This window comes from Melospiza melodia, chromosome 12 (genome assembly GCF_035770615.1).
Source record: "Melospiza melodia melodia isolate bMelMel2 chromosome 12, bMelMel2.pri, whole genome shotgun sequence".
Lineage (NCBI taxonomy): Eukaryota > Metazoa > Chordata > Aves > Passeriformes > Passerellidae > Melospiza > Melospiza melodia.
Window position 1 is genome coordinate 6,748,750 of NC_086205.1, and position 21,092 is coordinate 6,769,841.

The 21,092-nt window shown below is 44.4% G+C and overlaps 1 protein-coding gene across 1 annotated transcript; it reads left to right on the forward strand.

Annotated features, from left to right (window-relative positions):
* Positions 1–1,039: 1,039 nt before the first annotated feature.
* Positions 1,040–16,308, forward strand: AMMECR1L (AMMECR1 like). The gene is made up of 7 exons (XM_063166538.1): positions 1,040–1,119; positions 3,095–3,539; positions 8,587–8,697; positions 9,171–9,285; positions 10,019–10,109; positions 11,077–11,173; positions 12,922–16,308. The coding sequence occupies exons 2-7, from the start codon at positions 3,133–3,135 to the stop codon at positions 13,031–13,033; spliced, it is 933 nt and encodes a 310-aa protein (XP_063022608.1). The 5' UTR covers positions 1,040–1,119; positions 3,095–3,132; the 3' UTR covers positions 13,034–16,308.
* Positions 16,309–21,092: the final 4,784 nt, after the last annotated feature.

A 21,092-nucleotide genomic window follows, 5' to 3' on the forward strand; every position in this document is an offset into this window, starting at 1 on the left:
GCCAGTTTGTGTGTTGGGGTTGGATGTGCAGTGTGGGTACTCTGGGCTATGCAAAGCTTGCTCTTCATCGTGCCCAGGTGTTTCACCAGTGTTGTCAGAAGGGAATCGGGAATGGGCGCTGTGCTTTGCTCTATCCCATCCCTTATGCACCTCATACAGGCACAACAACCCAACCCTTGTCCCCTCCTCCGAGTGACTCGAAACTGTGCACTGCCAGAGAATTCCCTCAGCATGAGAGAGGAAAGCCTCTATTTCTACAAGCTATCCCTAAACCCTTGACGAAGTAACCAATTCTCTACTTTGGTTTTTATGGTGCTGTGAAGAAGGGCGGAGGCGGAAGGATCTGGGTGCTCCGTTGGCGGTTGGAAACACTAAAAGACTGATTTCTGCGTTGGTGCCGTTGTGCTATCTTGGCTCCTGCCCTAAATCCGTTACACACGGCTATAATAGAATCCGTTACACACGGGGCTATAATTAAAGCCATCCCGGGAGCTCCCTCAGCGCTCCGGCCCGGCCGCCGCCCCGCTCTGCCCTCACAGCGCCGGGCCCCACCAACGCTGCGGGCACCGAGGGGTGCAGAGACTCCCCCGCTTCCAGACACGTAATGGACGCTCCCCACCTCGCGCCCCTCCCCCTAATGTCGTCATCGCCCCTGCTGGCCAATGGCAGCGCGGCGCTGCTGCCGAGTGACGTCCCCGCCCCCGGAACTGTTTGTCGCCGCACGTGCGCTGCTCACGTGACGGGGAGGGCGCGGAAGCGCGCGTCTCTATGGTTTCTGCGTGGGGCAGAGCGCCCGCCCTGGGGCCTTGGCTGTGTTGGCGCCGCCGGGAGGCTGGCGGACTATGAGTGTCCGTCCCTCATTACCTCACGGCCGGGAGGAGGAGGAGGAGGAGGAGGCTGCCGGGATAGCGGCGGACCTGCCCGCGGCCTCGCTCCGGTCCTCCGGCCGCCCCGGGAAGCCCCGGCCGCGGCGGGCCCTGCCCGCTCCCCCGCCCGCCGGGCCCGCTTCTCCGGGGAGCCTCGCCCAGGCCCATGGCCCCATGAGGCGGCAGAAGGCTGCGGGGCAGCAGCGGCGGCGGCGGGGCTGAGGCGGAGGAGAAGCCGGGACGGGTGCAGGAGGTGGGTGACCCCGCCGGGGCCGTGAGGGAGGCGCGGGTGGAGGGGGCCCCGCCGTGCGCCGGCCCGCCCGCCCCGGGCTGGGGGAGGCCGCAGGGGGGTCCCGCTCCGCGGCGCCCCCTGGCGGTCCCGGGGCCGCTCGGGGGGGTCGGGCCGGGGCACGGGGGGTCCCCGGGGTGTCCCCGGGCCGGGCCCGGCGGCGCCCGGGATCCCCCGAACACCCCGCAAAGTTTGTGTGCGGCAGCCGGGGCTCGTCCCGCCGCCGCGGTGCCCCCGTGTGCCCCCGGCCCGCCCGCCGGGCGCTCCCGGGAAGCGGGGCTGGAGCCGAGCGGCCGCCTTTGTTAGGCCCCTGCTGCAGAGGGGGGGAGAAGAGAGGGAAGCTCCCCCCTGCCCCTGCCACGTCTCCGATCTTGAATCAAGTGTTGTGCTTCCAGATAAATAAATAATGATTTATCTTCCCCAATGCGGCTGAGCCGTCAGTGCTAACTGGGGAAGGCTCAGCACCCTCAAAGAGCCAGAGCGGGTTACTTTTAATAGGCAGTGAAGAATTTACACGGTCGCTTTGGCAAAGTTATGCTTTTCTTCTGCCTGGTTTCCTTCCTTTTTGGTTTTGCTTTTTTTTTTTTAAATTTTATTATTATTGCAAAAGTAGAGCTCAAAGAAAAAAATACCATTTTGCTTAGGTGATGTAAATTGTTCCTAATGGTCTTTGTAAAACCTTGCGGTGAGGATTCCTAAGCAGAGCAAGCACTGCGGGCATGCGAGGTGCACCCCTCAACACCCTTCCCGTCAGTTCTGGTTCAGTTCAGAGTCCTGTGGCTGCTGCTGTGACCGATGGAACTTCACGAACAAACTTCGCTGTCTTTGCACGTGCCGAGGAGGGAGGGAGTTGTCACAACCTGAATTTCAGTGCGTGTCACCCCTCACCCCCCAGCCCTGTTTGTGCTCTCGGCTTGGGAGGGTTGCAGGGCTGCTCTGGTGGTCACAGCAGTTCCCTGGTGCTGCTGAGTGTGGCTTCAGTCCCCCCGTGGTGTCCCTGTGTCTCATTGCCCGTGCTTTGAGCCCCATTTGACAGCCTGGTTTTCTCTCCCCTGTATGTCCAGATCTCACAGTGATGTTGGTGTTTAAGCTCCTGCCACTGACCTGTAATCCTCGCCTATCATGTTTGTTCATCTCTGCCTGCACAGCCTTTCCTCCCTGTGTTTGTTCCGCCCCTTCTTGTGCTGCATGAGCTAATATTCTCATCTTTGCAGGCAAAACACTGCTCTGGGTTCTTGGGTTTTTTATACCATGCCTGTTTCCTGCTATTATCACTTTCTGTGCTGGCTTCAGCTCTTCCTGTGGTGCACATCTTGCCTGTCCCCCCTGCATGTTTATTTGGGAGCTGTATTCATTCACCCAGACCCAGAAAGTAAACACATTCCAGTCTGTGGTCTGGAAAATAGTCTGTCGTTTAGAAAATGGTGGTTTCAGTGCTTTTAGCTCCTCTTTGATGTTGCCAGTGCTAAATCAAGGGCAGCACCCCTGGGAGTCCAGCCCCAGAGGTGTCATTTGGGGCTGCTGTCACTCTCTCTAAGGAGCAGGGAAGGGAAATGCACTTTTTTGCCACTGGTGCAGGCATTGACTGAGGAGGGATGGGTGAGCAGGAAAAGCAGGGGATAGGGTGTATCTGAAGTCCCAAGTATTTTTTCCTTCAGTTTTCCCACAGTTTTGTTCTTTTTATGGGAAGTCTGGTGACAGTTTTTTTGTGATGAGCCACCTATTAAAGTGTTCAATACCTTGGAAAGTGTGATTGCATGCTGGTTGTGTCCATACTCTCCCATCTATGTGTGAAACACCCGTTCTGCTGAGCTGCCTTTACTGCTGTGCTTTGGAGGGTTTTCTTCCTGCGTTTTAGCAGAAGCAAGGAAGCAGCTGTTGGTTTTCCACCTGTAACTCTGTGTGTAATGCTTCTCCCCCTCCCCACCCTCCATGCCAGGGTTCTGCAGTGCTCCAGGCAGCGAGTTTTGAAGCAGGATGGGAAAGAGACGCTGTGTTCCTCCACTTGAGCCCAAGCTGGCAGCTGGCTGTTGTGGGGTGAAGAAGCCCAAATTGTCTGGGAGTGGAACGCACAGTCATGGGAATCAGACCACAACTGCACCAAGCTCCAGTTCAGGTCCTCTTCAGAACCACCAGCACACAGATGGGAATAATGGAAGGGAGAACGTATCTGACTTGACTTTGGGCCCAGGAAATTCCCCAATTACTCGAATGAATCCCACTTCAGGAGCTCTGAGCCCCCTTAGTCGGCCCAATGGAACTGCCAACAGCACCAAGAACCTGGTGGTGACAGCAGAGATGTGCTGCTACTGCTTTGATGTACTCTACTGTCATCTCTACGGGTTCCCTCAGCCACGGCTTCCTCGATTCACCAATGACCCCTAGTGAGTACAGCAAAGCTCCCCGAGCTGGGTGTGCCTGGGGAAGGGTGAATGAAGGGTTTCCTCTGGGAGTGGGGAGAGGGGTGTGCAGGGTGAAAGGGAACATTCTGCTGCTTGCTTTGTCTGCTGGGAACAAAAGGATGCTCTCTAAGTGTACAAAAGATTGAAGTGCTGTTTGTTGGTGGAGGTGAGTGAGCTTTAAAGAGTGTCCTTGGAGACAGAAAGGGCTAGGCCGAGTGTGAAGAGGTGTGGTGCTTCTTCAGCTCACAGGCTGGTGAGTTCCATGAGGCACTGTGTTCTTTGTGCAGGAGTGCAAACCCACTTCATGGAAATGTTCTGGTGATGTTTGCCCCCTTCTTTGTCAGTAGATTCCTCAGTAAAAATTAACTGAGTGGTCCCACCTACAAAACTGTACTAAAAAACAAATAATGTCATTAATTTGAAGAAGCTCCAGCTTCTAATGTGAGACACTGACTTGGAGAGGGGAAAAGACTTCCTCCTGCAAAGTAAACAGAAAGGGAATAAAGCAGGAAGTTGAAGTTGGAACAAGTTTCCAGCTCATCCTGAAACAAATGTTGGGCTGGTGAGGGTTGGACAAGGACTCTCAAGGAAGTTTTCAGCTGTCCAAGTGAATGGGTTTAGCAGGGAGGGGAATCTAAAAATTACCAGTTATAGAAGATGTGTTAGGGAGACAGCACTAGCTGGGCAATGTGGGGAGAAATCCTAGAATCTTTTAGGTTGGAAAAACCTTTGAGTCCAACCATGAGGCCAGCACTGCCAAGAGAGTTAATTTTCAAGGACGGTCCCAAGGTTAGGAGGAAAGGAGATGTGTGTGAGCAGAAGTGAGGAGAAGGATTTATGAAGCTGTTTCACTTTGGTGAGATTTAATTGATGTTTGTCTGAAGGTTGACTGTGTAGGTGTGGAAATGTTAATGCTGTTAAAATGTTTGTTAAAAGAATTATAGGGGAAAGATCAGTGACAGATGGACCTTCTGACACTCCTCCGGGGCCTCCTCCAGAACAATAGATAAAATAAAAAGTTGCTGACATCCTTAATTTAAGCTAATGAATTTTAAATTGATGTAAAGAACAATGGCTTAAGCAGGTCAAGGACTTCCTTTCTGTGCAGTCAGTGTGTGCCCACCTTTCTGCTGTCAGGGTGGATGTAGGTTGTGCTTCCTTGCAGTTATTATTCCAGCTGGATTATGGATACATGTTCTGAATGCTGCTGCAGAGTGAGCTGTTTAATACTGTAAATACAAATGGACACAGAAATGCTCTGGACCTGGATATCAAACAGTTCTAGGGAGTCCCCAGGCTGAAATTTCTGGTATTGATACCTACACTGAGTGGGGTCTCCTTAGCAGATTTGGTGCCAGTCTGCTGCTGTTTGTCACTCAGGGTGCAAAGGGTTATTTGCTGTTGCTCTGTTAAGCCGGTAAGAGAGATGGTTTTATAGAGCTGCATTCTTTTGGTGTCAGAGGGGATTTCTGGCTGGATTTTGTTGCTTTTTTTGTTGACTAGTATCAAAAAGGATGTCCTTTGGGGAATAGCAGCTGGTCGAATTTTTCAGATTTGAAAAGTTAAAAATTGTTCACTGGTTTTTTCAGTGCTCATGATTATAAGTCTTTTAGATCAGCACACCAGCAAAGCATAACCAGCCCTTCCCTTCTCTTCCTCTGTCAGCAAATGCTTACCTGGATTTTCAGGTGTTTCAGCATTTATTCTGTTGCTCCCAGGAAATGGATGTGCCCCAGGGTTTGCTCTCTTGGAGAGCAGCACACGAGGAACTGCCCCACTTGAGATAGTCTTGTAATGAACTTTAAGCCAAATGTTATCAAATACAAGAGTAAGCAAAGTGAAAGTACAGAAATAATTTGCATTGTAGCCTTTTGTGACATAATTAATGTCAATATAAGAGATCTTTGGACAAAACAAAGGTTTATACCAGGAGTCTCTCTGCACAGACAGAGAAGAGTCTGTTGATTGAATAGAAAGTCACAGTGGTTTTTAAACTGCTGAACTTTGAAGTAAAGCTAAAAGCAGGTGTGAAGCTCAGGATTTGGCATAAACAGTGTAATAACATGCAAGTTCCAGGGTTCTGGATTGAAAACCACATGAATTTCAGTCACCAGCCTGGGGGGATGTGCACATGGACACCTCTCTTGATGGGAATTACGGAGCTGGTAGACACCTGAAGTAAAGTTCCCTTATTCCAGTGTTAGCAGTGAGGGTCACAGATCAATGGAGAGATAACCTGTAGTTATGTCTGAATTAACTTGGCAAAGGAAGGAAATATCCCCTTTATTATTCAGGTTACTGCAAGTAGTTGCAGTTTGGAATCTATGCAAGTAGTTGATTGGTTACTTTTTCCACTTTTGTACTTCAGTGTGATTTTTTAATAGTAGGTATTACAAACTGGTGCTAGAACTATACCATGGAAGTTTCTAGTTGCCATACAAGACAAATAATAGGATATTTGCATCATAAGATCTGTTCTGTAAGAGGTTTTTCCCTAGCACAAGCTAAAGCCTGATTCAAACAAACTGTATTTTGCTACTTTAAAATTCCCTTTGTAGTTGCAATTGATGAAGCTAATTTTTAGTTGCTGTTAGTTTTAGTTCCTCTCAGCCTAAAAACCCTCATCAAACATATATAAAGTGGGATGTTGTGGCTGGGGAAGGAAGAGTTGACATAATCTGCTGAGGATATGGCTGCAAAGTACCAGTAAATGCTCTTGGGTGAACATGGACAGAAGATTGTTGTGACTTTTCTCAGTACATCTGGGAAATAACACTTTTCAAGGAGGGGCTCTGGAACAATGGCCTTATTGTCAGCTGCACCTGCAATTTGCTGAGTGCATTTATTCTTCAGAGACAGAAACATCATCTTCTCTGCAGTGAAAATAGTGAAATTTTATCTATGTGTACAGAATCATATCTTTTTTTTATGCCTCAGTTGTTCTGACCACAATGAAAAATGGTTTTAAATGTGCTTTAAGGTATTTTAAAATATACAGCCTTCTGAATGCAATTATCCTCTCCCCTCTGATAATATCTCTTCCATTATAGATGCATAAAGCTGTGCTGCAGCTCAGTGCAAAGATGGGTTCTGGGATTTTTTTCCCTTTGGAAGGGGAAAGAGATAAATTGAAAATGTGAACCTGCAATTTGAATTGAAGGGGAATTTACTTAGATTTGTATTCTGTGAGTGATTGGGTTTATGTTTTCCCTTGCCTTTTCTCTTTGGGGTGAGTGTAACGTGGACTGACAAAATTTTTATTAGATTAGGGTAAATTTCCACTGAACTTGTGACAGTAGTATTTCTCAGAGATCTCCTGTGTAAGTTTAATGTCCTTTTTTTAAAGTTTTTTAAGTTTTCTTTTTCTGTTTGCTCTTTCAACATATAATAGATAGATGAAAATGCAGAAAAATTATATCCTATAAGTGTCTTGAAGTGTTACTGGAAAACTAGAATAACAAATCCCCTGTCTTGGTCAAGCCAGCCAGGAGGTTGTTGTTGGGTGTGGAAGGATGTTTCCACTTCCTCTGTGGGCAAAGTCCTTCGCAATTATCACTCAAGGGCTAATTGCTCTTTTGGGCAGTGCTTTTGCTTTTGGTCACAGCTGGTATTTAGATCCTGAGTGATGAATTTATGCTGTGATGGATTTAATTCCATTCTTGCTCTGAGGAACCTCACTGGGCATTGATTTATTACTACAGTTTAAATTATGTTCTCACCACTTAGACTTAAGAAGTTCTGTTGCTGTGTTTGAGAAATCATCCACATTCCATGCTGGATTTGTTGTCTGAACAGAAGTCTTAGTGTTTTTGTAAGGTTTGCTGCAGAGGTGCATTGCTCACAAAAGGTTCAAGAGTTTGAGGAAAGTAAGTGTCTGAGCTATGTTGTCAAAACAGTTTTGATGGTTTAAATCTCCTATCAATGTTTTTTTAATCTCAGAAAATCATAGATCATATTACTTAAAGTTCAGTAGAAATCCAGAGACTGATGTCTTGCATTCAGTTCTCTGAACAAGGCACAGAATCACTCATCCTGTTTTTATAATTAGGTCAGCATTATCAGTTGTCTTACAGAATTTTGCAGATGTTTGGACATTCTTGTAGAGCTGCAACCACCACTGTCCTTTTAGTGCTCCTCTCTACAGCTCTTTGCAATTTCACTCACTCCTCTAGAAGTTAATTTATCTGTATTTAATGTTCACAGTCATCTTTACCTGTTTATCTCTTTGTAGAGCTCTGTTATTCTGAAGTTGTTATTCTTTAATGCCAAATCAGGAGGTGTAGTTTAACAGCTTGAAATGAGCCTGCTGAGTTTGAGAATCTACTGTTGTGCCTGTGAATTTGTGATGGTAGTCAGGAAAGTGGAAATCCAGGTGATTTTGAGTAGGAACAATAGTGGTTTAGATATGTGTTCAACAGGAAAAAATGTGTGTAAATACAAATCAAATGTAAGGTTAGCAAAAGACGTGGAAATAAACTGATGAGCCTTAGGGATGGACTCAGAAGTCAGATCCTCATGGAAATAACAGGGAGAAAAGAATAATCTGGATTTCTTTTCATTCCTTAAAAAGCAAAAAAGAAAAGGTTTTACTCCAAATCTGATTTATAGAAGTGGTAGTATAAAGAACTAACGTGCATCATCTATATGAATTTCTATATGACCTATGCTGGAAACTAGTGGGGCTACAAAGTGAGGCCAATACTGACAGGTAATCAGAGGCATCAAATAACCATTTCAGTCATTAGAAGACAGCAGATCTGGCTAGGAATGTGTCCATGGAGGATTTCAGAGTCCTGCTGGGGAGGATGGAGTGTGCTGACAGGGTGGAGGGAAGTGCTGGGGCTTGCATGTAGGGGGTGTGGGCATGACGTTTGTTCTTGCTAGATAGCAGGTGAGCAAACCTGCCTGCTGGGGTTTACTGCAGGGACAGAAAGCAAAGGCATGGGGCTCTTCATACCTTTGTTTTCTCCCCTTAGCAACCAAATACCTGTAGAGGCTGGAGGTTTGTTTCTTTTCTTTGCCTTTTCAGTCCACTCTTTGTGACGTGGAAGACGGGGCGAGACAAGCGGCTTCGTGGCTGCATCGGGACCTTTTCAGCCATGAATCTTCACTCAGGACTCAGGGAATACACATTAACCAGGTAACTGTCAAAAATGAAATAATGATGAAATTAATATGAATTTAGTTCGTTCACTGTAAGGATTCAGGGTTAGGATGTTGGATCAATATAGTTCAGTGTAATATGCTTCATAATGAACTATACCTGAGTGTCTGAGAGTTACAGTGTAGTGATGTACCAGGATGTAGTGGAACATCTTTGCAAAAGGTGAGTTGCAGTTGGTATTTTAAGGCTACTGTCAAATCTGTCTTGCACGCCTACAGTATTGACATCTGTAGCACATAATTTCTCTCAGCCTGCAGTAGGCATTGGACAGCATCAGGAGGCTTGCCACTGGTATTACAGTTCATTAGATTAGGGAGAGATGCAAATCACTTTCTCTGCAGTAGCAGAGGAGCATGTTTCATGCAGGCATAATCAAAAGGGGAATAATTGAGCACCTGACACTTTATTTTGGTGCTTGTGTTGGGTGATGTATCTTCTGTTCCCTTTAGTGCACTTAAGGACAGCCGATTTCCCCCCCTGACCCGCGAGGAGCTGCCCAAACTCTTCTGCTCTGTCTCCCTCCTCACTAACTTTGAGGATGCCAGTGACTACCTGGACTGGGAGGTGAGAACAGGTGCATTTGGAACTCTGCATCACTCTCTCGTTCCGTTCGGGTTCGGGTTAGTACATGGTGATGTATCTCCTTCCTTACAGGGGTGGATGGGGATAGAAGAGTCTGGGAATAGAAGAAATGGGGTTGGAAAACTAGAAGGAAGGAAGGAAGGAAGGAAGAGGATGGCCCAGCAATAATATTTGCTTTTGGTTGAGGGGGATCTGAATGGGAATAGAGAAACATGAAGGTTGTTCATGGACTTGGCCCAGTAAAAAATGGGTGTAAATACCTGTATAAAAACCTGGGAAGTATTTTGATGGTGTGGATAGGAACTGGAAATAAAAAGTAGTTAAGACCAAAGGTATGAATGGTTTTTAGGACCTTGTACATTGAAGTGTATTTCATTCAAGAAGAATATATATATGGACTTCATAGTCAGGTAATTTTAGGCATCATTCTTGCATGCAGAGATTTTATCTCTCTTGCCTGACACAAGAGGTGGAAAACTGACAAGACTTAGCCCAGGAGAAGTGGCAGGGCCACTGGTGAGGCTTGTCTGGGAAGGGTGGCTGAGAGCTCCTCGTGAGACTGCCAGGCAAGAGCAGAGAGTGGGGAGAGAATGACCTTACCCAGGCAAAAGCCTACTGTGCAGAGAGAGATGCACAGAGTTGTGGGAATGACAACTCAGTCATGGGCTCAGTGCTAGCAAACACCTCTTATCTGGCTGTTCATTTCCATCTCTAGGTTGGAATCCATGGGATCAGAATAGAGTTCATCAATGAGAAAGGTGTCAAACGCACAGCCACGTATTTACCTGAGGTTGCTAAGGAACAAGGTGGGTTTGAGATGGCAGCCAAACATGTCAGCACTTTGTGTCACAGAATTGGGTAACAATCTATCAGTTTGGGGCTTGGAATACAATGCTGTCCTCACAGTGGTGCCATGGAACCACCAGGCTTAATCCGGACAATTGACACCTGGTACAGTTGCTGCTGGGTTTTCATCTGGCCTGTCTCTCATCCCATATCTTTGCACAGCTGTGTTTTAGTGCCAGAATGTTTTAGGGCTGAAGAAATAGAGGATCTCAAAGTTATGGATCTTCCAGCTTCATTCAGCATTGCATCTTTCCTCTTCTATGTTTCTCCCACCAACTAGGATAACTGCACGCTGCACAGCACCAACAGGAGAGTCACTTTCCTCCTCATTCTTGCTAAAGTAGCATCCTCCAGAGGAGGGCTAGAAACACAGCCCCTCTGGAGCACACTTCCCACTCAAATAGAGTAGTGCTCACCATGGTGACTGCTCAAAATATTGCCTCCTCCTTTCCTCCACCTAGCAGAGTGGAGTGGTCGCATCCTCCTGGCTCTGGGGCAAAAGACTAAGGTAGGAATTTTAACTCTGATCTCTCACGTGGCAGTGCACTGTGCCATCACTAGAGCACCAGTCCCAATTTGTCTGTGTAAAGAAATTAGTATTATCTTCTTTTCAAGGGAGCTAAGTGGCACATGATGAAAAAATTTGGGGTCCCTGCAACAGTAGCAAGGCACAGACCTTTATAAGAAGACATGGAATGGAAAATGGAATTGCTCTTTCATAGACCAGCTCCAGTATGAGTTTAAAGGGGTAGGCATGTGCAGATAGTGTGCATGCATCAGGCCATGTATGTCCAGCTCAACACTAGGATTTCTAAAGCTCAGAGTTTGTTTAGTTGTTTGTTTTTGTAGAGTCCTTTTAATGCATCTCTTGTAGTTTTGAAATATTTTTTATATTGAAAAATTTGCCTTGCTTCTATTTTTCAATAGACTGGGATCAGATCCAGACCATAGACTCCTTACTCAGGAAAGGTGGCTTTAAGGCTCCCATTACCAATGATTTTAGGAAAACAATTAAACTTACCAGGTAAGCAGATATATTTATTGTCTTTTAATTTTACTTTATAGTGTATTCTGGGTGATTTAAATATTTGTGCTTGATGTAAGTCTTTATGCCTCTTCCAGAGGAGATGTAGTGTGAAAGAGCAAATCACAAAAGCCATGTGTTAGGCATGTGGTGTACATGGAATGCACAACGTGTTTGGTCCATACAGGATCAAAGTTGGCATTTTTCTAAGTGTCACTGCTTTTAATTTTACTATATATGTGAAAGACCATATATAGAGTTTGAGAGTTTGAGAGTTTAAAAGGTTGATTTTTTTTTTTTGCATCTTTTCAATTAACTTCCTTTTTTCAGTGTGCTCCTCTGTGAATGCTGTAGCTATTAGTAGGTGACACCTGTCTTAAAACCAAACCACACTCAAATTTGGCTGGTTTTCAGAATTTGCTTGCTTTTCTATATCCCCAGCTGTCCTATTGGTTTCTGCCCCCTTTATGTTAGTAAAAATTGGGACTTTCTGGTTTTCTATAGAAACACTAAATTATCAGGTCATTCTTTACCTCTAGAGAAATGAGGTGAGTGTGCAGAGTTTTCTTTAACAGGAGATGTCAGGATGAGGGTTGGCATTAAAATCTCACGTAATGTGGTCTTAGTGCAACTCAACCACTTTGTAGCTAGCTGTTGTGTAGCATGCTTTAGAAGAACTTGGAGAACACCAGTCTCTCCAAAGAAACTTCACGTTTTGTGAATTCTGATTGTACAATATGGACCAAGTCATTTATGTGCTGTAATAAACCTCTCTTTACCCACCTCTCCATTTCTTTCACTACATTTTCAATTGTGGAGATAACCACAAAAGTAAATAATAGTGAAATACTGATTATTTAATCACTGTAGTTGAATCTTCTTCCAGCAAAATTTTCATGCAGTTTGTGGATAAAAAAGAACACAAACCAATCATTTATTTCCTGTGTGCTGCTTCAGGCATCCCTTTAATTATCATCACTTTGATTAGGACTCATCTTTCAGGACCCTGGAGCTAATTGAAGCTCACATGGGTTATTCATGCCAGTGGGTTCCTCTTGGCCATCACTGGCTGTGAGCTGGGTGAATGTTTTATGACGAGTCCCTGCATTTTCACATTTTCTAAAAAATCCCTTCACCCAGGATTTTTCTCCTGGGAAGCTGAGAAGCCTCAGAGAAAAATGAAAACAATTATTATCTCATTTGCTTCTCCTGTGTTTTGCTCATGTGGAATGAGTTTGGAGATTGTTTACCCACAGATGATTGTTTCATTGGATTCTGCTGTGAGTTGTTTTCACTCTTTGGCCAATCAGTGCCAAGCTTTTAGGCATTTTAACCAGTTTTGTGTATTTGCAGGCTGACAATAACATCTGTCTTTTATGTTGCCTGCCTAATTATTTGACTTAACAAACTAACCTATAGTGGGATTGATATCCAGCAGTGGGAATATGATTTCAATACAAACCTTCTGAAGACAAATGAGCCAAATACTAGTTTAGTATCTGTGTCAAGACTCTGGAAAAAGTCACGAGTTTTCATTATTATCTTTTTAGCATTCTGTAAGTATCCTTTCTGTATTCTTTAGTATAGTTTAGTATAGTATTCTTTAATGTAAGGTAGTATGATAAAGTAATAAATGAGCCTTCTGAGAGCATGGAGTGAGACTCACCATTGCTGCCTCCGTCGGGGGAGCGCAGATGCGATGCTCCGCGTTGCGCAGCCTGACGTTGTGTCTCTGCCTGTTCCCGCAGGTACCGCAGTGAGAAGGTGACAATCAGTTATGCAGAGTACATGGCCTCCCGCCAGCATTGTTTCCAGAATGGCACCCTTCATGCCCCCCCCCTCTACAATCATTACTCCTGACACACGGCTGCATGACCAGTCCCACTCCCCAGTTGCTGCCAACGGCTACGACATCATCGGGGCAGACGCCTCCTCTTCCTGGTCCAGTTACTTCTATTACTGCACCATTTTATGATGCTAGCTTCCGTTGCCAAGTCTGCCTTCCCACTGACCTGGGGGGAGGGTGAGAGCGTGACAGGACTTCAGGGGCCCAAGCCTTATCTCAGCCTTCCCTCCCAGCGGGGGTTCAGTTGGATTGGGGCTCCATGCCTACGAACTGTCGTCAGGTGCAGAAGACCTTTAGGAGTGAAAGTGCTGCTTCGGACCGATCTGTTCCTGGGTGTTACTGACGCTCTGGAAACTGGAGTTGTTTGTTATGGAAGCCCCCCAGATCAAGTAGGAGCATTCCCCTGGCAGCCTGGGCAACGGAGTCCAACAAAACATTTTTTAGGTTCTTTTTAATTTTTTTTTTAACCTCTGGTATCTGTTGTGTACTGAGAGCTGATTGCAGTCCCCACGCATCACAGGCGGACATCATGATATTGGGGAGGGTTGAACACCTGGATAGCACCCCATCCTCATGGACAGAAAATATGTGAAAAATTAATCCATTATTTAAATAAACCCTTGAAGGCTTTAAGGCTCAGATCCTTGGGAGGTTGGATTCTTGGTGATGAAGCCTGCTGTGAAATACAATGGTGTTTTGCCTGTAAGAGTGACATGGCACGTGCTGTGTACGCAGAGGAAAGGATCCTCGAGTGTCCCTGGACAGTCTTTGTTTTGACCAAATTTTGTTTCCAAATATTTGTAAGAGATAGGATTAGGGCTGGGCAGGGGTTGGCAGAGCATTGGCTGTAGTTGTACAAGTGAGACCAGTGACTGAAATTTGTTTTAATTTAAGCTAACAGTCTTGGGGACCTTCCTTTTGATAGAACAGCCACTTTGGCCGGTATGACTGCTGATCTTTGGGGCTGTGGGTGTTCCAGTTCATTCCAGGCCTATGGAATGGTGCTGCTCAGTTTTGCTGGTAAGATTTATCTTACTCAGCTTAGTCATTGCCACATGCAGGCAGTGAGTGGGGAAATCTGTATTACCCAAATGGCATGAAACTCATGTGCATTCTGTATTTCTTCTCCCATGGTGGTTGATGATCACAAGGAATAATCTTTTCTGAAAGAAAGTTATCAGTTGTATTCTGCAGCATCATTGAGGGATGTCATAAACTCTAAATTATGGCACTCTTTCAATGAGATAACTGGACTTCAGAATACAATTTGGAGTAGGGTTGCTTGGTTGGTTGGTTTTCCAAGCTTCTGGAGGGTCACTAATGATTGGGGAGGAGAACACAAGTGCATAGCAGAGTCATGGCTGTTTGGTTGCACACATCTTCTGAGCCTGCTCATGTGTTGTAATTGGCTGGTGTTTGAAGCCTGAAATTATGCTGTGGTGAGGCAGGGAATAGGGCTGGTAGGAACTGAGAACTGCAGGGTGCTGCTCCTGGTCCTAAGGAAGCAAGGCACAGCTTGTGCCATTTTGCTTCATGTTGGTGTATGGAGGAGAGAGATGTGAGGGGAATGCCCCTGGATAATGGTGCAATATTGACCCAGCTTTCCTTCTGTATTGGGGTCATGCCTACAAATTGCCACTTTTCCCTTGTGATGCTGTTGGAAAGAATTGAAGATGAAAGGATTGTTTTGTGACTTCCTGCTGCTGAGAATAAATGAGTCTCGTTCCAAACCACTCCAGTTTGTAGTTGCTCCCCCAGGTGCCGTGTAGTGATGGGGGAGGGTGGGGTCAGCTCCAGGCATACCACTCACCTTTCAGCTGTCAAACAGTATGATACATAGGGCTACACTCATTACTGTTCAAGTGTTCTATGTTAGAATTTAATTTCTAAAAGGTTTAAAAAAAAAGGCAAAAAAATGGTGCTAAAACTTCACCCCTGAGCATGCTCGGTGAGACTGGTCATGCAGGCATACAGTGCCAGGCTTTTCAACTATACTGTTTCTTTTTCAGGTGTTTGCCCTGTTCTGTGTCTTCAACAGTGTATAGTGTTTTCCTGATTTCAGTTTCTTTGACTAGGGGATGACTAAAGGGTGGGGTGGGGAGGGTTAGTTGTCATTTTTTTAAAGAACAGAATTTTAGGATTGAGTAACTTGGTTGGTTTAAGCCTGAAGTGGGACAGGTGGTTTGGGACTGGGGAAGTCTTGTCCTCTCCCACTTCTATTTCCCCACTCAGTCTGTTTAAAAAAACACAAACAAAACATAAATGCCTCTAAATATGTACTGTGTTCTTGTCTTGTTGCAGTGAGAAGAGAAGCTGGCAGATCAGAAACACTGGTCTGCTGCCTAAGGAACAGACCCTCTCAGCTTTAGTCCCATAAGGGTCCAGCTATAAAATCAGTTGAAAACTGCGTCAGTAGCTAAGTCAGCTCAGAGAAATGTATGAGAAGGACAGGTGGTCTCAGGAAATAATCCCGTTTCTAGATCATTACATGGCAGCTATGCATAAGGATGAAAGAGGTGAAGTGGGCACAAACTGCAGTTGGAATTGCCTCAGGAAGGAGACAACCAAAATCAGTGGCCAATTGATGTGAGATTTTCTCTGTGTTTGCTTGGCTGGGTCAGCTGGTTAGAACCACTCCTCAAAGCAACTGTTTTGTGGTTTGATCTGGATTAACTCATCCTTAGAAGCAAGTGCCTTTTGGTCTAGAAGGGCTTATTCTCATGACAACCACAACTGATGAATAATCTCACTGCAATGATGAAATGTCTTTGTTTTATGGTAACTACAGGAGAATGTCTTTGATCACTGGAGTCTGTCAGTGTTGAAATGTTTCCACTGTGAGGTTCTTAATTTTTTTTTTCATGTTGTTCCACAGTCAATCTCAACTGAAGCCATTTCGGTTTGGGAATGTTATATGGTCAAAATATCACATATCTACAATTTATCAGAACAAAAAAAAATCTGTAAGGAAATCTAAGAGTTCATTTTAACCTTTGCACAGAATAATTTGTTTTCATAGTACATTAACAAACCTCTGCAGTCTTCACTGACTATTAGTGCTGTTTTCTGTTTGTATTCAGAAACTACATGTTGTTTTGTTGGGGTTTTTTTTGGTTAATTTATTTCCTTAAAGCAGGAGACCTCTTTTGACCTACAGTGCAGAGACGTCAGACCAATTCTTTATATTACACTTGGTTGCCTCCTACCTATATAATAATTTCTGAGTGTAAATAATTGAACTCTATCCTCTAATGAAGTATTGTAGAGAATAAATCATAATGGATAAAGATTATTTGTACTGTCCTCTTTATATGAGTTCGCACAGCCTTTATGGGGGGTGAGATGAAATCGTTCTCATCTACAGAGACAGGTAATATATTACAGGCATGAACAGCAAACCTGTAAATTGCACCACAGATTCAAAACCAGGGAAGTTGCCAGAGTGGGGTGACAGCTGTCTGTCAATGATCAAACAGGCTCATCACAAGAAAGCAAGGAAAAATAGTAGGAAATTTGAAAACAAATATTAAATATATTTTGTACATAATGGTATAGCAGTGTCTTTGTATCCTGAAATAATGTTTGCTTGACAATAACTTTCTGTCAGTTGTCATGATGGTGAAATGTATGAAGTACATATTTACAGAGTACTGTAAATCTTTCTGAAACTCAAAATTGTTCTTTTGAGGTTTTGTCTTCTAAAATGAACTGAGAACAGATTGTCTACACTTTAGGGCTATAGTCTTCAGGTGATATAAAAACCTTGTTTCAGAGGAATGAAACACCCATCTTCCTAGATTCTTACTATTTTAATGTTTGCTTTGAGACAGAATTAACTGAATTGTAGAATTTTAATTCTACAATTCTACAATTTGAATTGGATCTCTTACATGTTTTTTTCCATACATTTTCAGATAATTGTTAACTTTGTATCTATGGGAGCTGTATAGTTAGAAATGCTACATTTTCTGCTCTTGGGAAAGGCAGTCCTGGATGTCAATGAACAGTCATAAAACCCTAAAAAAGCACCAGCCAAACCAAGGGGAAGGGTAGTTTTGATTTAAATATGCCTGAGAAGCTGTTCTGATATCACAGAACAGCTACAAAGCAAAACCCTGTTTTCAGGTGCTGGTACTAGGAAGGCTAGAAAGCCAATCCCTTAGGCAGTGTGACTGGGGGCTGTGACTAGTGTGATTTCCAGGTGAGTTCCAGCTGCATTTCTTTGTGAATTCTGAGTTACCCATATCCCTGCTATCCCTGGGAATTACCAAGTGTGTTCTCTCAGCTTTGTTGGCAGGAATACAGCGGCTTAATTTGTGTATTTTAGTGTCATGTGCTTTTCCTACTTGATTTTTTTTTTGTTTGTTTCCTATTGAATCAGACATAAAATCTCTGCCTGCTGTCTTTCATCAGAGGTTCTTGCACGCAAATTGCATTCTGTGACCACAGGAACACTGAGCAGCTCACAGGGAGGATGAGGCCAGGTAGAAGGGTGTGCATGTGACTGCACAGTGAAATAGGTCAATCCAGGCTAAATATAAACCAGGATAATTCTCCTGGAAACAGTTTCTTCTGGTGTTACTTCTGTTTGGAATCAGAAACAAAATGATTTAGCACCAAAAAAAAATTACAGAAAGATTAGCAGAAACTTCTAGAGGATACTTCAAAGGAAGACTACTAGAATTTATTTTAAACACGAAAAAGAAATTTCTCTGTGATGGAGAAATGCCATTTTTATCTTGAAGATAAAAATGAAAATCAGAACACTTACCTATACAACTCAATAAATTAACATACACTGATAGCATGTGGAGCTATAGGATAGGAAAGGTCCTGAGATGGTTTTGCCACAGTCTGTGAATATGTTTGATGATCACTCTCAAAACACAGCAAGCACAGAAGAGTATTCTTACCATGTTCTTTAAAGTATATAATTGTATAAATTATATATTTGTACAATCACTATCCAGATTATTGAGCCATATTTTTTCTATGGTCAGCTAGACTGCTCTTAGAGTCAGATTAATTCTGGCATAAATTATGGATTATACAACCAGTTGATAATGTCATATATGTGTTCAAAAACCTAACAGATCATGTAGTTCTGCATTCAGAGTCTTACTATGACTTTATTACTGGATATTAATCTAACTTTGCCCATAGATGTTCATTCATTATGGTTTTGGATATATAATTTTAAATGGAATAAAAACAAAGATAAAATGGTGTGAAGGCCTAAACCTGAAGAGTTGTACTTTAAGTGCAAAGGTGAAAATCACACCTGGCTGTGCAATGCTGGCTACTGTGCACATGGTGCTCTCAGGGGTGGTTTTCTCCACAAGGATCTACTCCTATCACCCTGGCACTCCACAGAAAATACATCATTACTGCTGGAAAGCTTAAAAAACTCCTAGAAAAATCACACTGCTTCTGCTGATGAACTAGGAGGAGAGCACATTACAAAATAGGTTTATGCTGGTAACAGGATATCCTTGTTGTTAGTTATTCCCCCATTTGATCACAGGGAGATATTTAGCTGAGCATTTTGTGAGGTCTGTGTAGGTGCAATGAGTTGTTCCAGGGTCTGTGTTTAGACTGTGGCTACACAGGAATTACCATGAGAGGTCTGTCCAACAATTTGCTCCTCAATGCCCTGTCTCCAGCAAGGATCAAAGCTTTTTGCCCTGGAACGTGGAATATTAGAGACTTTGTTCATGATTAATTATGTTCAGCCAAGTATTCTTTTTTTCAATAGGTTTATTTTAGGATGTCACCAGTAAAGCTGCCTGAAAGTTTCTTTACTCAGTGACTATTTCAATCAAGCTCACCTCACTTTTCTATGCATATTTTGTTGATAAATGCCAAAATAGTCATGATTAGTGATGAAGAAGCCAGTGCATTTTAAAAATAACAAAAGGCCAGGTATTGTGCTATGTTTGGTTTGTTGCAGCAGCTGAACAATATTTACTATGGAGTTTCTAAGTTTATTTTTAAAATTCTTTTACAAAGAAAAAAAAATTGGGGGGAAGCAGCTTCCATTCAGGAACATTTTTATTTTGTTCTTGAGACCTTAACCAAACACATCAATGATAATAAACTTAATCTTTCATGATAGCCTGTACCTGTAAAATCTTGGGTTTGTATACTTAAGTAGAATGGATCCTTGGGGAAAAACAAAAAGGGAAATTAGCAACCTAAACTTCTGTGAGCTACCTACTGCTCTGAGAATCACAATGCTCTGAGTTGACAGGTTATTTGAGAAGCCATCAGGATTCCAACTGATTTTAAATGCTTCTCTCCTCAATCTGGCATGGATTTCCTTCTTTTCTCGTAAGCCTAATTGAAATAGTTTAATTTGCCAGATGTTCCCCAAAATATTTCCATTCCATCTTCCTGAATGTCTTTCCGCTTGTATCACTTAGCAAATTACTTTCCAATCAGTTTCTCTGCTATGCTCATTATCCAGATAACAAATATTAAAAAATCTATTATTTGATCTCTTCATATTCTTCTAATTTATTTTTAATTCATTCCTTTTCCCAGCATGCAGGAAACCATTCACCTAGGCTCAGATACAAGTTTATGAGAACAGGAGTGTTTTCATCATAAATCCTTCAACAGTCTATTTTTGTCTTTCTTTAGGGCACAGGATGACATAGTAAGGGCTGATAAGATGATTACTTTAAGAATCTTAGGTTAGGCATTTACATGTGAGCTCCCTAGGGAAAACACTGCTCCATAAGTTATTTTGCTGGCACTGTTGGGAGAATTATCTTAATTTTCAGCCTGCCTACAACTTCTAGGGGCCTGTAGATTGCTTCTGGATAGTCTGAAAATTAACCTTCCTTATGAAGTGTGTTATTTATGATATCCATACTCCCTCCTTACAGTCCAAGGTCTATTAATCACAGTGAGCTAGACAGAAATTCTGGCACAGTCAAGGTTTTCCTAAGGTTAGGGGTTTGTTGTCCAGCTGGAGGATGTTCTGGTAGTGAAATGGAGCTGCCTGATCCACTGCTGTGAATGAAGATGCTCCTGGTGCCTCGGTGTCCTCAGGTGCTCCTGGGCAGATGGATGCTGCTGTGCAGTCTGGTGAAGGGCACCAGTGCAGCTTTGAGCTCTTTGATAATTTCCTAAGGAGAGAGCAGAAGAAGAGTTTGCTCATGTAAAGGATGAGTGCTGTTTCCCCTCAGTGTCCCCAGACTCCTGCTCTTGGGCCCTGGTTCGTGCCTTGTAAGACTGTGGGTTCATGATCACAGAATTGATTCTTTTGGAAAAGACCTCTGAGATCATCGAGTCCAACCTCTGAGCGAACACCACCATGTCAACCAGACCATGGCACCAAGAGCCACCTCCAGTCTTTCCTTAAACACCTGCAGGGACGGTGACCCCAGCACCTCCTTGGGCAGCCCACTCCAATGTCCAATCACCCTTTCAGTGAAGAAATTCTTCCTGATATTCAGCCTAAGCCTCCCCTGGCCCATCTTAATGCCATGTCCTCTCGTCCTGTCGCTTGTGAGAAGAGGCCGACCCCCACCTGCTACACCCTCCTGTTAGGGACTTGCTGAGTCTTGGTCTGTCACAGCTATTTGCTCTCTGTTCATACATAACACGTTCAGCATCCCGCTGCTTTCCCTCTCTAAAAGCAGCTAATTATTAAGCGAGCTCAAACACACTTCTGAGCTGTTCTGTTGGGAGAGCACTCAGCCTTCCTGCTCCCGCTGCTTCCCCTCAGTGCCCCACAGCGGCAACCGAGCTCTTTTATCCTCAGCAGCGCCCAGGGCAGAACGGGCCCCTTGCCCTTCAGAGAGAGGGAGAAGGACCCGCGCGGGCAGAGCTCTCAGCGCCTCACCCGGGGCAAAGCCCTGAGCCGGGCAGAGCCGTTTCTGCCCCTCACTCGGGGCAGAGCCCTCAGTCCGCACCCGGGCAGAGCCATTCCCGCCCCTCACCAGGGCAGAGCCGTTCGTGCCCCTCACCGGAGCAGTGCCTCACCCGGGGCAGAGCCCTCAGCCCTCACCCGGACAGAGCCATTCCCGCCCCTCACCAGGGAGTGCCCTCAGCCCTCACCCGGGC